Below are 16322 nucleotides of genomic sequence, written 5' to 3' on the forward strand. Positions count from 1 at the left end.
GCGCACAGCTAATTTTTTTTGACATAGGTTTTGCTGGGGAATGTCTGCAGAAAGGTTACAAGAATTTCTCAAGAAATTTCTGCAGCAAAAACGGACCAAAAACGCAGGTAAAAAACGCAGTGTGTGAACATAGCCTAATATTGTTTTATAACATTAATAGTGGTTTTTTTTTTACTTTGTTTTCCTTTTGTTAATGAATAGTTTCTTTGTCTCATAATAGGACATCTAGTTTTCATATTTTTCTATTTCATGTAGTTGCATAATTATGTACATTATACCAGGGAATTATTTCCTGTGCAGAAAAAAAAATATATACACCCATGTTGGATTTACATAGGTTAGGTGGTCCAAACAGGCACCTTCAACGAACAAACTTAGAGGTCTTTGCTAGACCACATTTATAATACCAGACCTAACGGAGAAAGAACAAAGGAAACCCTTTTCTATTTTTGACCGATAGGTACTGCAGGTGTTACTAATCGCATGACACCTACAATGCAGGGTTAACAACTGAGATTGCTGCTTTCTCTAATACTAACTGTTATGAAGAATGTTACTCACACATGTTGCTCACTGGAACACTTATATATACTTATAGCACCAAATCTGGGTTCCAATCATTCAGAAATTCCTGGAAAGTTCATTAAAATAGGACACTTTTTTGCCTTGTCCATAAAATATATTAAAGGTGTTCGTTAATATTTTTAAGCTGACGAAATATATACAGATAACTTATTGTAAATATTATCATTTTACAGTTTACAGTGAATGTATCACTTCATATCATAATTATGGGCTGTAGACATCTATCACTTATTATCATAATGATTTATTAAGGTTTACAGTGTTTTAGTAATAGTTATGAATGATTGTGCTCAGCACTGCTTGATACTTGATCGAGCATCAGGGTAAACGGGCACGCTTGGTGCTAGATCAAGTACTGCAGGTGCTTGAGCAAAATGCTTTGAGTTCCCATTCTCTTACCTCCCCTGACACATCCCCTGGCCACCACAGTCCCCATCATTGTCTTGCAGCTGGCATCACCCACCAACTTCTGTTCCATGTGCGCCGCCCAAATGTTCCTCCCAGCCAAAGTAACAGCGCGGTTAGTTCTACTCGAGTCACCATTCCTGAAAATAAATCTTTCTCTATTCCGGGATGGAAACTTGAGTTTAACTAACCGCACAGTTACTTTGATTGGGGAAGAACATTTTAATGGTGCACACGGAACAGAAGTTGGCGGGTGATACCAGCTGCACACGGATGACTGTGGTGGCCAGAAGACAGAATTGAGTTTGTCTGGCAATGTCTGCTGCCTGCTGTGCACATGGATGATGGGGACTGTATTGACAAAGGGCTGTGTCAGGGCAGGTAACAGAACGGGACTCAAATATGCTCTAGTTACCCTTTGACTCATATTGTGCCAAGTACTTGAGTAGAAAATTTCTGAGCGTCCGACATGCTCGATTCACGTACTGAGCGCCCGAGCACCTTTGTGCTTGCTCATCACTAGTCAAAAAAAACATTGTCTGTCTATGAATTTTTGATAAGCTAATAAAATGTCAAGATATCAACACTGCACTGCCTTCCCATGTGCATCTGTGCATACAAGTGTCGCGGGCGGGGAGGGAGCCGTCGCTGCTGCGCTCTTGCTGGCGCTCGGGTCCGGCACTGCTGCAGCCTGCTGCTTGCTGCTCGCTGCTCGGTGGCTCGAGCGATGAGCCGGATCCGGGGACTCGAGCGGCACTCCTCACCCATGAGTAAAAGGGTATAGTTTTTGAGGTGGGGGATGTCGGTTCGTGACGCCACCCACGGTTTGTGGTTAGGTTGGGACACCACCGCTGCTCTGGACGGGGATCCCGGGAGCGATGACAGGGAGCAGCCGAGATGTTTCTCTCACCTCCGTGGGTAGGGGGTTTTCGGGTGGTCCCGGGGCCCGGTGAGGTGACTGGAATGTGGATGCCGGGGTTTGGTAAGGTGCAGGGTCGCGGGGGCAGCGCGGTGCCAGATGGCACTGTAGTACTCACTCAGCCAGTAATGTACACGGAGTCTCTGGTAAAACAAACGGCTGGATGGAGGGATTCAACAGACGGCTGCGGTGGTCACTCCCGGTAGGTTGGCAGTGACTGCCTTTCCCTGCACCTGTAGTGTGTTTTCGGCCCCGATGGCTTCCCACCGGTAACCCGCTCCCCAGATTTGATAGGCGCCGGAGGAGCTCCTTTTGCCCGCAGGCTCTGGCCCTGGGAATTGTAGCCTTGGCGATGACTGTATTTCCCTTCACGGTTTGGACGGTTGCCTTCAATCGGGTCTTTGCTGCTGGGAAACCCCGGAGGTTCCCGTCGCTAACGGATTTGACCAGTTTAACGGCGACTCCAAGCCTGGTCGGGGTCCGTAGGCCCTGCCGAATGGTGCTGGCTTCTCTTCGCTCCCCGGTTCGGTACTGGCGGGCCACCGCCCGTCCCCGGTCCTATGGTTCCGCGTCGATCGGCCTCTTTTGCAGACAGCCACCACCGTCTGCCAACCTTGCTGTATGTGCCCGGGCCACGTACCTGGACACGGTCAAACTGCTCCTCTGCTACCACTTTACTCCTCACTCTTTCACCTCTCTAACTGTTCTGCCTTTCTCTCCCGCCTCCAGGACTGTGAACTCCTCAGTGGGTGGGGCCAACCACCTGGCTCCACCCCACCTGGTGTGGACATCAGCCCCTGGAGGGAGGCAACAAGGATTTGTGTGTGACTGGTGTGCCTAACCGGGGTGTGGGGTGTGTTGTTGCAGTACCTGTGACGGCCTGGCTTGTCCAGAGCGCCACACAAGTACATCCAAATGCGCATGTGGTTTAAGCCATTTCCCATGGTTTTACACAGTTGGGTCACAGAAGTATGGATTGGATAACAGATGTACCCGTATACCATAAATAATACCTCCAACAACTGATTATTTATAACTGTATATTGTGTTTTCCAGATTGCCTTCTACGAAACTGACCATACATTTGAATGATAAGTCAACTATTAATTAACAGTGTGAATGATAGAGCTAGGTGATACCTTCTGTGGCATATACTGTATATGACTTATTAGTTAGTTGGAAAGAATTTGTCAAGATGGGATGACCCCATTGACACCTTTCCAACATCCACTGTACCTGGGCAATGCAAGTCTAGTGCTAAGGCTGATAGAAACACAGCCATTACCTGCTTCTGACAGCATCAATCAGAGTCTCTGACAGCAGCATTTTAATGGAAACTGTCAATAAATTCTGGCTATACAATATGTTTTTCTCACAAATGCTACAGCATTTCAGAGTAAAAATATCTTGAAAAGAAATTTTAAGACTATGGAGCTGATTCATTATTATGTTTACGCCAGAATTCTGGCTTAAAACTCCTTAATAAGTCGCAATAAAAAATTATGAGTTTTGGTATTTTCATGTCAGTCTTGACCAATATGGGTGTAGCATATTTGGAGCATGGGTGGGACAGGCTGTGGTTTTTACTGGCCATCAAAATTATGAAGCGTTTGATCACTTTATTGTTGTATCTTACTCTAGTCCCTGAGGGTCATTTCTGCTGCCAGTGCATGTCAGATAAGGGATGTGTCTAATTGTTTAAGTGTTGTGCTCCTCTTAATAATTTAGATGCATTTTAATAAATTGTCTCCTATGTGTTTTTGATGACCAATTCAATATGGGTCACTGACTAGCTTTTTTTGGCAATAATCCCTTTGACTGACAAGTCTCTTCCTATCCAGACACATAAAGAGAGACCTGTCAGTCAACTGGGGCGGAGCATGGGGATGCAGGTAGGGGGACTCACCTAAAGGCCGCTTTACACGCTGCGATCTTGCTAGCGAGATCGCTAGCATGCGTACCTACCCCCATCGGTTGTGCGTACCAAATCGCGCGGACCCGTCACACTACTTATCTGCCTAGCGACGTCGCTGTGACCGGCGAACTGCCTCCTTTCTAAGGGGGCAGTTCGTTTGGCGTCACAGCGACGTCAATAAGTGGCCACCCAATAGAAGCGGAGGGGCGGAGATGAGCGGGACATAACATCCCGTCCACCTCCTTCCTTCCTCATTGCCGGCGGCCGCAGGTAAGGTGAGGTTCCTCGTTCCTGCGGTGTCACACATAGTGATGTGTGCTGCCGCAGGAACGACGAACAACATCATATCTGCAGCAGCAACGATAATTAGGAATAGGGGAGCATGTCACCGATTAGCGATTTTGAATGTTTTTGCGACGATTCAAAATCGCTCATAGGTGTCACACGCAATGACATCGCTAATGCAGCCGGATGTGCGTCACGAATTCCGTGACCCAACGACATCGCTTTAGCGATGTCGTAGCGTGTAAAGCGGCCTTTAGACTAGTACCCTGAGATACAGTCCCTGGACAGCTTTTCAAAGTTTGTTTATGCTGAAACACAGCAGCATTTCAGAAAACAAAACATAAGGTCCCAGTCATGCAGCCACTGTCTGGTTCATGCTATCTATGAACTTCATAGCATGAATCTGTGGACAGGTTCACTTAATTTAGTGTGCTCTTCATGCACCGAAGCCTCTTCTTACTATCATGTTTGAGCTTCTATGATATCCTATGATACATAGGAGAATGTTAAATTCACTATATGTAATGAAGTCTATATTGTGTATTAGAGATAAGCAAACTCATGGAAATTCAGGTTCGGCAGTTCAGCTGGACTTTAGATAAAGTTCAGTTATGGACCCGAACTTGACACACACCTCATTGGAACTCACAGATTGGGCAGTTTAGCTCTCTGCCCACATAGAACAAGCCATAAACAAAACACTTCCACGGAAGGGAGGGCGGGATTTTACATTTTTTTGTGCATCCTACATGTGATAATGGTGATTTTACCCCCATTGTGAGCCATTAAACCACTGCAAGCAACTCACACTGGGCTGTGCATCGAGAGTACCTGAGCACAGCAATGCTTGCTCAAGTGGTTTGTATACATAAAGCAACCGAAATCCAAACTTGAGTGCAGATTTTGTTGTAATGTCTGTGTTCTGTACCAACAGCAAACTATAAAGGTCAGGTTCACTCATCTGTAGGTTCAAATCCCTTAAAAAATAAAAAATAAAAAAAAAGTTTGAATGATCTCAATAAGGAGCAAAATTAAATAGAAAAGGTTCTTGTTATTGCCATCTTTGGGCTTCTTGGATACATTCTTATGATACATAAGAATGTTACATTCGCTATTTGTAATGAAGTCTATATTGTGTATATAGAATGAGCAATCAAGCAATTATAGGTTTAAATCTCTTTAAAAACAGGATAAAAATTTGAATCATCTCAATAAATGCTAAATTTAAAAAAAAAAAAAGTTTTTGGTAATGCCATAGCTGCAAAAGTCTTATCAACATATAAATGTATTTAAAAAAAATGTTAGAACAACGCGATCCATGAAAAAAAAGAAAAGCTATGGGTATCACAAACCTTTTTTAATAATAGTAAAAAAAGTTCTGAATAATTTTTAACTACTAAAATATATGTATAAAAATGATACCACTTTCTTATCACTATAAGGCTGGAATCAGATGATGGTATGGCATCCGATGCAGTCGGATCACAGCTGCAGAGGGGTTGGTGGGCTCTGCGGAGGAGAGGGCAGCAACTGTGGAAAAGAGAGAGGGAATATTCTCCCATCTCCTCCATTGTCAGCTAATGCGATTATTGCACTGCACTTGGAAATCATCCGAGTGCAGTCCAGTGTTTCACTTGCACCCATGGACTTGTATGAGTGCAAGTGAAATGGCTCTCAGTGACAATCGCAGCATGCTGCAACTTTTCTCTCATCCAGAATCTAGATGAGAAAAAAGCTGACCATCTGCTTCCCTTATTGAATAACCGAGTCCGAGTGCAATGCGAGATTTTCTTGCATTGCACTTGTCCGATTTATACACTCATGTGAGTGTACCCTAATTGTACTGGCATGAAAAATCATGGTGGTAGGTAATTTTTTCTGTATGGAGAATGCCATAAAAACAAAATTCCAAAAACAAATAAATTAGATTTACAATTTCAAAATAGATAATTAATGATGTAAATACAACTTCAACACCCTTAAATATTCTGCAGAAATATTATTTTCCCAATGTATTATATAGTATTTTGTAACGTGATTTTTTTTTGGGACACAAAAAGAAAGTAAAGTAACGGAGCTGAGTTTTTTTTATAGCTGTCTTTACTATCTTAGCACCTACTGATCGTGTTTCTATTTTAAAATTGCAAATTATATGTTAATCCTTAGCAACCTCATAGAGCAAAGTAAGGGTACCTTCACACTTTAGCGATGCAGCAGCGATCCGACCAGCGATCTGACCTGGTCAGGATCGCTGCTGCATCGCTACATGGTCGCTGGTGAGCTGTCAAACAGGCAGATCTCACCAGCGACTAGTGAACAGCCCCCAGCCAGCAGCGACGTGCAAGCGACGCTGCGCTTGCACGGAGCCGCCGTCTGGAAGCTGCGGAGACTGGTAACTAAGGTAAACATCGGGTATGGTTACCCGATGTTTACATTAGTTGCCAGCGCACACCGCTTAGCTGTGTGTGCAGGGAGCAGGGAGCCACGCACACTGAGCGCTGGCTCCTTGCTCTCCTAGCTACAGTACACATCGGGTTAATTAACCCGATGTGTAATGCAGCTACATGTGCAGAGAGCAGGGAGCCGCGCACACTGCTTAGCGCTGGCTCCTTGCTCTCCTAGCTGCTGTACACATCGGGTTAATTAACCCGATGTGTACAGCAGCTACATGTGCAGAGAGCCGGAGCCGGCAGCACAGGCAGCGTGAGAGCTGCAGAGGCTGGTAACTAAGGTAAATATCGGGTAACCACCTTGGTTACCCAATGTTTATCTTGGTTACAAGCTTACCTCAGCTGTCAGACGCCGGCTCCTGCTCCCTGCTCGCTTCATTTGTCGCTCTCTCGCTGTCACACACAGCGATCTGTGTGTCACAGTGGGAGAGCGCCTTTGAAGAAAACGAACCAGGGCTCTGTGTAACGAGCAGCGATCTCGCAGCAGGGGCCAGATCGCTGCTCATTGTCACACACAGCGAGATCGCTAATGAGGTCACTGCTGCGTCACAAAAAGCGTGACTCAGCAGCGATCTCGGCAGTGAGCTCGCTGTGTGTGAAGCACCCCTTAGAGTGGATCAACTTGCGTAACCTATTACTTTCTCCCTTTTATCTCTGCAGATGGTAAAGAAGTGAAGGTCGGAGAATACAATGCAGTAGCTGACAGCCTCGAACTGATCAATGACACTATCCGATTTCAAGGTACAATGAAAAAGCATAATAGAGTGAATATTACATACCAAATATATAATATGTACATTATTATAAATATACAAACATTTCATATGTACAATCATTTATTTACGTGATGCAGAGCTATAAATCCCATGAATTATATCACAATATTGTACACGCACAGGAATATAATTATAGTCGGTAAGGCAAAGAGGTTGCAAGTTCCTGATGCCAGTGTTATAAATAATGCATTATAATTTGTGGTCCTTTAAAGATTTTTTCACTAAGAATCAAGAGCTTCAATTCACACATCTGCAGGATCAACAAACACTAATAACACTAATAGCTCAAATTATTATTTTTTACTGATTTTAGGAGTGGAACCCCCGAAAGACCAAACGTTTATCCGAATGGAAAGACGTCAGATCTACCTGCCGCTGTACAGTATTCTCTCCGCCATAACAATTATTGGTATGATTATGGCTAGCACATTTTTATTTTTTAATATCAAAAACAGGAACCATAGGTAAGTACCATTCTCAGTTCATTATACTCTATTTTAACTTCTTTTATGTACAGTAGCGCTTTTACACTTAGATGAGTGGTGAAATTCTCATGTTTTCAGTGTATGACCACTCTGTCCCTGTAGTGGAGCCTGACAATTGGACTGTAGCAGCCGCTTATGATAGCTGGGTACATATAGTATACAGTCATGGATAAAAGTGTTGGCACCCTTGAAATTGTTCCAGAAAATGAAGTACTATTCCCAGAAAATGATAGCAATTACACATTTGATTATACATGTTTATTTCCTTTGTGTGTATTGGAACAACACAAAAAAAACCAGAAAAAAGGAAATATTGACTTAATTTCAAACAAAAATCCAAAAATGGGCCAGTCAAATTTGTTGGCACCCTCAACTTAAATATTTGGTTGCACACCCTATGAAATAAATAACTGCAATCAATCACTTCTTTTAAACATCAACACCTCTCAACTTGAATTTTGGACCACACGTATTGTGCAAACTGCCCCAAGTATCTCATATTTGAATGATGCCTTCTCCAAACAGCAATTTTAAGATATCTCCATAGGCATTCAAATGGATTAAGATCCGGACTCATTGTTGGCTACTTCAGAAGTTTCCAGCACTTTGTTTTCATTCATTTCTCAGTGCTTCTTGAAGTATGTTTGGGGTCATTGTCCTGCTTGAAGACCCATGACTTAAGACACTAACATAGCTTTCTGACACTGGGCACTACATTGGGACCAATGCAAAGATTTGGTAATCTTCAGATTTCATGTTGCCTTGCACACAGTCAAGGCATCAGTGCCAGTGGCCGCAACACAACCCTAAAACATCTTTGAATCTTCACCATATTAGACTGTAGGTACTGTGTTTTTTTCTTTGTAGGCCTCATTCCATCTTCAGTAAATAGTAAAATGATGTTCTTTACCAAAAAACTCTATCTTGGTCTCATTTGTCCATGAGATGTTTTCCCGAAGGATTTTGGCTTACGTAACTTTTGGCAAACTGCAGTCTAGCTTTTTGTGTCACTGTGCCAGCAGTGGGGTCCTCTTGGGTCTCCTGCCATAACATTTCATTTCAAATGTCGTCAGATACAGTAGTTCGCACTGACACTAGTGCACCCTGAGCCTTCAGGATCACTTGAATTTCTTTGGAACTTAATTGGGCTGCTTAGCTACCATCTGGACTATCCTTCGTTGCAACTTTTCAGCACATTTTTCAGCTTTGTTCAACTTTCAGGTTGTGAATTTGTAACCTTGAGTTTGTTGGTATTTTTTTTTTTAACAATTCTGGTTCTCAAGTCCTCAGACAGTTCTCTTCTCTTCTCTTCTTTCTGTTCTCCATGCTTTGTGTGGAACACACAGCCACAATGTAAAGACTGAGTCAACTTCTCCCCTTTTTAGCTAGCTTTAGGTGTGATTTTCAATTCATTGCCCACATGTGTTAATTGCCGCAGGTGAGATTGAGCGAGCAGCACATGCTTGAAACAATTTTGGAAAGGTGGCAGCAATTTTGTCATTTCCAGTTTTGAGATTTTCTGTGAAATTATATCCAATTTGCCTTTTTTTTTCCTCTGTTTTTTTTTTTTTTTGGTTTTGTTTCAATACACAGAAAGTAAGTAAACATGTATAACAAAACATGTGTAGTTGCAATAGTTTTTGGGGCAAAATACTTCATTTTATGGAACAATTTCAAGGGTGCCAACACTTTTTGCCACAACTGTATATGTTGAAACTGTAAATTTGCACTAAGCTCACTGTGGATGATTAGTAAGTGTACAGTATATATGCAAATCCTGATCTTTGTTATGGAGCCGAGAGAGCTTTGCGAACATCCCTGTTACATATGTTCATATCACATAGAATCACATTAATAAAAAAATATTCCCCAGAAGCTGATGTTTGCTACTTGATATTTGATCTTTTTGCAACAATATTTCAAACATAGAAAGCAATAAGAAAGTGGAAAAAAAACACTGCAAAAAATGCAACAAACAGTTCTGTAGCATTGTGGCTACTAAAACTAACGTTATAAAATTTGTACTATAGAAAAAATACACAAATGTTGCTTGCAAACTTAGTGTTTGTCAGATGTTTCTAGGCATTTCATAAGATTTTATACTCTTATTGACAAATACATCAAGTTTATGCAGATACTCAATATTTGCATTTGTTCCTTATTTTTTCAATTTTACAGCAATTCACCCTGGCATGCCAGATATCCGTTTCTGAGCCAAATCCTGCCTGATGCAACCCATTTTACTTTGTTAGTGCTTTACTTTTATCTCAATTTCTGTATTTGTGTTTGTCCACCTGCATTTGAGGATTGACCAAAGGTTTTCAATATGATTGGCCATTTGTTTGGCCATTGGCTAGAAATGTCAGTGTTTTGTCCTCTAGGAAACTTATTATTACTTTTTTTGGGAACATGGTGCTTACTCATGCTGGAAGAAACAATTGTTCATCACCAAATTGCTTCTTTCTCCCTATCTCCTCTGTTGTCTGTCTCTGCGTGCACCGCACTGCAGTCGCATAACATGCGAGTGCAGTGCAATTTTACACACGTGAGCCGAGACTCGGTGCAAATCGCAGCATGCTGCGATTGCACCGAGAGCCCGATTGGTGTAGAGAAAAAAACAGGACAGAGGAAACTGTCTCATTGATTAACACTGGTGTGAGTACAATCAGATTTTTTTTTGGATCGCACTCACACAAGAAAATCGCAAGTGGAAAAGAGCCCTAACCCACTACTTTGGATGAAAAACTCCAACAGATGAATTGTCTCAGAATGCATTACTGTTGCCATGACATAGAACTCATGGTAGCACTCACCTTTTCTTCTCCATAAAATTATTTTTCCCGACATTCTAGTCTGAAGGGAGCTTCATAGGAAAAAATAACTTTGACAATAGTATCTATATATCGTCCTAGAACATCTTCTCCCAATGGTGCAGGAGTAATTTGGTGATGAACAATACTTTTTAAGCATGATGGAGTACCATGTCATAAGGCAAAAGTGCTGCTGTATGGCTCGGTGCCAGACCAGGACTCTCCCTAGATCTCAATTCCACTTCAAACCTGTGTTCAATCCTCAAAAAGTGAGTAGAGAAGCAAAACCACAGAAATTGTGATCCACTCCAAGCACTAATTACACAAGAATGGATTATTATCAGTCACAATTTGGCCCTGAAGCTCATATCCAGCATACCAGGGCAAATTGCAGAAATCTTAAAAAATAAGATTGAAAATTCTAAATATTGAGTCCTTATATAAACTTATCAATAAAAGTATAAAGACTTATGAAATGCCTTTAATTGTACTTCAGTAACAAAAGAAATATTTGACTAAATTATCTTAAAGTACTGAAGCATCAAACTTAAATTTGTATTGGCCTCAAAACTTTATTTATCTATTTTTTTTATAATTCTTTATTTAACTTGACAACAATAGCTTATACAACAGTCAATCACCTTGCAAGGAAAGAATTACTTACAATTTACAAACCATCACAGAAAAGCTAGTTATTTATAAACTGGGCTATCAGTTACTGTCACAAGAGTATGGAAAACCCTGCCCAACGATAGGCAGGGTAGAGGAGCAGCCAAGCTAGGAGAAGAGAAATAGAAATAGGAGGAGCAAAAGAGGAAGAACGAGAAAGAAAGAGAAAAAAGGGGGAATGAGGGGGTGTCCGGTGCGGGTGCATAGGGGGGCTGGAAGGAGCGTTGAATCCCCTAGAAATCAGCAAGTTAATGCTTTCCCAGATTATATCAGTGCGTCCTTAAACTCATCTGTTTGCTGAAAGTACAGCCAGTAATACCATGTGGTCCAGAACTTTTTGTAGGTGTCATGGATCGAAGAAGTTGAATCCTCCATATGCATAATGTCATTGACTCTAGAGATCCAGAGAGCCACCGATGGACAGCCACCATAATCAAAAATCTTAAGAGAGAGCATATGTACGTAGACAACGACATCTGAGTGTGCTGTAGTATGTACAATGCCGGCCCCATTTCTCCCGTAAACCCCGTTATTTTGCAGATAATTTGATTTACCCTGGTCCAGAAGGGTTGTAACACGCTACAGTCCAAGAAAATATATAGGAAAGTGCTCTCTGCCCCACTGCACTGCCAACACATCAGGTCCACTGACAGAAACATAGTGTGTAAATGAGAGTGTACTGGTGCGTGACGATTTTGTATTTCGCCTCTTGCAGTTTCGAGCTAATTGACATCTTAGGAGCCAGACTAAATATCTTAGTTTGTTGTTCTGAAGAGAAGTTTATACCTAAGTCACTTTCCCATTGCAGGATGAAAGGTGGGGGTAGTTGGTCCAGGAGTGAGATCAGCAAGGCGTAGGACATAGAAAGTGTATGCCGTATAGGTCCCAATGCTAAACACGTAGATTCAAAAAGTGTCCTATTTGACAAGAACTGCATTCTAGGGGGGAGAATGTTTAGAAAATGTTTCAGCTGAGAGCTCTTCCAGTTCTCCAGTGGGATTGGATCTGAAGCAGCATTCAAATTGGTGATTGAAGGCCAGTCTGTGTCTCCATCCCAGTCAGCTACTCTGTCAAAACCCGCCCTGCTCCATGCCCTAAAAGCGGGGTCAGAAGAGCTCAGGCTAAAACCCAGGTGGCTAATAATCTGAGTAAGGTTAGAAAGTGGGGGAATCGCCACCCACACACAAACCAGACAAATTTTCAGTGTGGGCCCAATCGTAGGGTGCATTTTCAGAGCATTAGGGGTGACCAAGGTGGCCCAAAAGAGGGTGCACAATGAGGAATCTGAAAAGCTCTGTTCTGTCTGGACCTAAGCCTTATTATGTTTGTTTCTACACCAGTCAATGATTCGTGACACGTGGCACACAATGTGGTAAAGCTTAATATTTAGGAGACCAATGTCTCCCTCCGATTTAGGTCTACACAGGACAGAGCGCCTGATCCTGGCTCCTTTGTTGCCCCAAACAAAGGCCATCTGAATTGCATCCACTGTCTTGAAGAAAGCTGATGGGACTGCAATGGGAAGGGCCTGCATTAAATATAATAATCTGGAAAGAATATTCATTTTAAAGATTTGGCACCTACCCATCCAGGAAAAGGGAGATTTAGACCACCTATCACAGTCCACCCGTATAACTTTGAGAAATCCTGGAAAATTGCATTGGTATAGTAATGGAAGGGATGCAGTAATCTTTATTCCCAGTTTGTTTAGTGTCTGTGTTGCCCATTTGAAACTAAAGGTTCCCTTAAAGTCACTCACAAACGGGGGAGGAAGACCAACATCCAGCGCCTCCAATTTGGAAAAATTCATCTTAAAATTAGAGAGCAGTAAGTAACTCTGAAATTCCGCCATCAGATTAAGGAGAGAAATTCTAGGATTAGTGATAATAAGAAAAGCAGGTTATCTGCATAGGCCATATTTACCCCCTTTAAAGACTGTTTGCCCCCTTTATGTCACCTGGATATGACAAAGAAAGGTTTCAATGGTTAATACAAAGATCAGGGGGGACAGGGGGTAGCCCTGACAAGTCCCGTTCGATATGTTAAAGGAATCTGACAGGATATCATTCACCCACACTTTGGCCGATGAGGACGAGTACAGCGACAACACCCAGTCTAGCATTTTGTCCCCCAATCCAATTTGTGCTAGGGTTTCTTCCAAAAAGGACCAGTTTACTCTATCAAAGGCCTTTTTGGCATTGGTTAAAAGGAGCATTAATGGTGTGTGGGCAAGCTTGGCTCTATGGATTAAATTTATCGTCTTGGTGGTGTTGTCCTGTGCCTCCTTCCCCATAATAAAACGTGCCTGGTCCAGGTGAATGATACCCTGGAGTAGGGGTGCCAAACAAGAGGAAAGAGTTTTTGTGAAAGCTTAGTATCGACATTTAGAAGGGAAATAGGGCAGCAACTGGAATATTGTGCTGGGTCCTCCCCCAGCATGTGAATCACCGAAACGTGTGCCAGTAGGACATTTGCAGGAGGTGGGGTTACACAAGACATAGCGTTAAATGAGGACAATAGATGTGGGGTCAGGCAGTCTTGAAATTTTTTGTATTATAATAGTGGGAACACATCCGGGTTTGGAGCTTTGCTAGACTGGGAGGAGGAAATAGCAGATATCAACTCTTGCTCCAAATTGGTCCCTCCAATCTCTCTATGTCTGCTGTTTGCAAAGATGGAAGACCAGATGCTTTGATATAGTCTTGGATCCGAAATCGGGGGTGGCAGAAAGAGGGTTTGTGTCATTTAGATTATATAATGGTCCTAAAAAAGATTGAATATGAATCACTGTCTTCGTCAAAAAACAATGCATCAGGTCTGCTACAAGTGATTGGCTCTTTGATCAGATGTCTATATGACCTGAATTGGACATACAGATCTCTTCAATGTACATTCTGTTCTGGTACTATGAGCTTATAACTGCTGCAGAAATTCATATGCCACAGTAGTCACACAATGATCTCCATTGTGAGCAGTGATTAGATGCAGCGATAATATGCTCTGTCCTGCTAGAAAGGAAAACTGGGCCACAATCTGCAGTTTTTTTTAAACAAAAAAAAATATTTAATTATTTATTTTACTCACTTATATAGTTCTATTAATTCCACAGCTCATATCAGATGTGATCAAAGTTGTGGACAATCACTTTAAATATTCCAATTATCCTTTAAATGTGTAATTCAAAATTAAATTATGTAAATTTCTGTGGCTTAAAGTTTATCTACAAATACAAACATCAATTTGCACTCAATATTAAGTGCTAATGATTTTTCTAATATATGTTTATAAACATTAGACCTTTTTTACTTGATACAGGGCTTTAAGTCTCAAGATGAAATTAGCAAATCTATAGAATTAGATGATAAAATTCTGCCAGTGTCACTAAAGAGTTTAACCCCTTCACGACCAGCTGATTTTGCGCTTTCTGTTTTTTTTTGCCATTCTTCCAAGAGATATAACTTTTTTTAGTTTTCAATCAATATGGTCATGTGAGGGCCTTTTTTTTGCGTAACGAGACGTACTTTTACATTAAACCATAATTTTTACCGTATAGTGTACAGGAAAACGGCAAAAAAATTCCAAATGTGGAAAAATTGCAAAAAAAAAAGTGCTGTAGCACTATTGTTTTTGAGATATTTTATTCACTGTGTTCACTACATAATAAAACTGATGTGTTGGTGTGATGCCTCAGGTCGGTGAGAGTTCATAGACACCAAACATGAATAGGTTTACTTTTATCTAAGGGGTTAAAAAAAAATCTGACGTTTGTCTGAAAAAAGTGGCATACATTTTATGCCATATTCCGTGACCCATAGCATTCTCATTTTTCGGGATCTATGGCTAAGTGATAGCTTATTTTTTGCATCTCAGGCTGATGATTTTAATGGTACAATTTATGTGCAGAAGCTATGTTTTTATCGCCTGTTATTAATATTAATGTTATTTAGCACAAAATTTGTGGCAACCAAAAAATGTATTTTGGCGTTTGGAATTTTTTTGCCGCTACGCCATTTACCGATCAGATTAATTGATTTTTTATTTTGATAGACTGGGCATTTCTGAACGCGGCGATACCAAATATGTGTATATTATTTATTTTTTTAACCCTTTAATTTTTCTTGGGGCGAAAGGGGGTGATTTGAACTTTTAAGTTTTTTCATTTTATTAATTTTTTTAAAACTTTTTTTAATTTTTTTTTTTATATTTTACTAGTCCCCTAGGGGACTATATAGATCAGCGGTCTGATTGCTCTGCCATATCTGTTGATCACACCTACACAGCTATAAACACCAGATATGCTCATTCCCTGTCTCACCCAGCTCTCGGCTGTGTGAGGCAGGAAATGAGTCATGTGAGCTACAGGAGTCATCACATGACTTTTGTGCTACCATGACAACCACCAGACGTCACGTGATCACATCACGTTACTTCCGGTATGGGCCAGTGAGTAAATGTTTACCGCCGTTGTGATTATAATGGCACTGTCACTTCTATCAGGGACACATGTCAGCTGTAAAAATCAGCAGAGATGTGCACCGATTGCTGAAAGCTGCTTGCAGCAGACCACGGGCAGTAACACTATAACCACTAGGACGTAAGATTACTGCCCGCGGTCATTAAGGGGTTAAAAGGTGCTGTATTAAAGTGTATGCAGTAAACTATCATGAGAACCTACTCTAGTCAGGCAAGTTTACCTCTTTGTGATGAACTCAAATTTGACCTTAATTACCAAGCCCAATTTTTTAAATTTTACCAGTGCCACTTTATGTGGCGATAACTCTGGAACGCTTCAACGTGTCCCAATGATTAAGATTGTTTTTTTTTCCCGTGACAGATTGTACTTTATGTTAGTGGTAAATTTAAGTCAATATGTTTTGCATCTATTTGTGAAAATATTGTAATTTTGGTGAAAATTTTGAAAAATGTGAAATTTTCAACTTTCAATTTTTAGATTTTTAAATCAGTCATGCTATACAAACTAATTACTAATTAATGTTTACCATATGCTTATTTACATCCACAT

The 16322-nt window shown here is 41.3% G+C and overlaps 1 protein-coding gene across 1 annotated transcript in view; it reads left to right on the top strand.

The window, feature by feature from the left end:
* The window catches only part of GABBR2 (gamma-aminobutyric acid type B receptor subunit 2), a 1152522-nt gene that overhangs the window by 745958 nt on the left and 390242 nt on the right, over nucleotides 1–16322 (top strand). Inside the window, exons 9-10 of the mRNA XM_075314883.1 lie at nucleotides 7220–7300; nucleotides 7649–7799. Of these exons, the coding sequence (XP_075170998.1) occupies nucleotides 7220–7300; nucleotides 7649–7799 (232 nt within the window). The remainder of the gene's footprint in view (nucleotides 1–7219; nucleotides 7301–7648; nucleotides 7800–16322) is intronic.

The sequence above is a fragment of the Anomaloglossus baeobatrachus genome, chromosome 6 (genome assembly GCF_048569485.1).
Source record: "Anomaloglossus baeobatrachus isolate aAnoBae1 chromosome 6, aAnoBae1.hap1, whole genome shotgun sequence".
NCBI classification, from domain to species: domain Eukaryota; kingdom Metazoa; phylum Chordata; class Amphibia; order Anura; family Aromobatidae; genus Anomaloglossus; species Anomaloglossus baeobatrachus.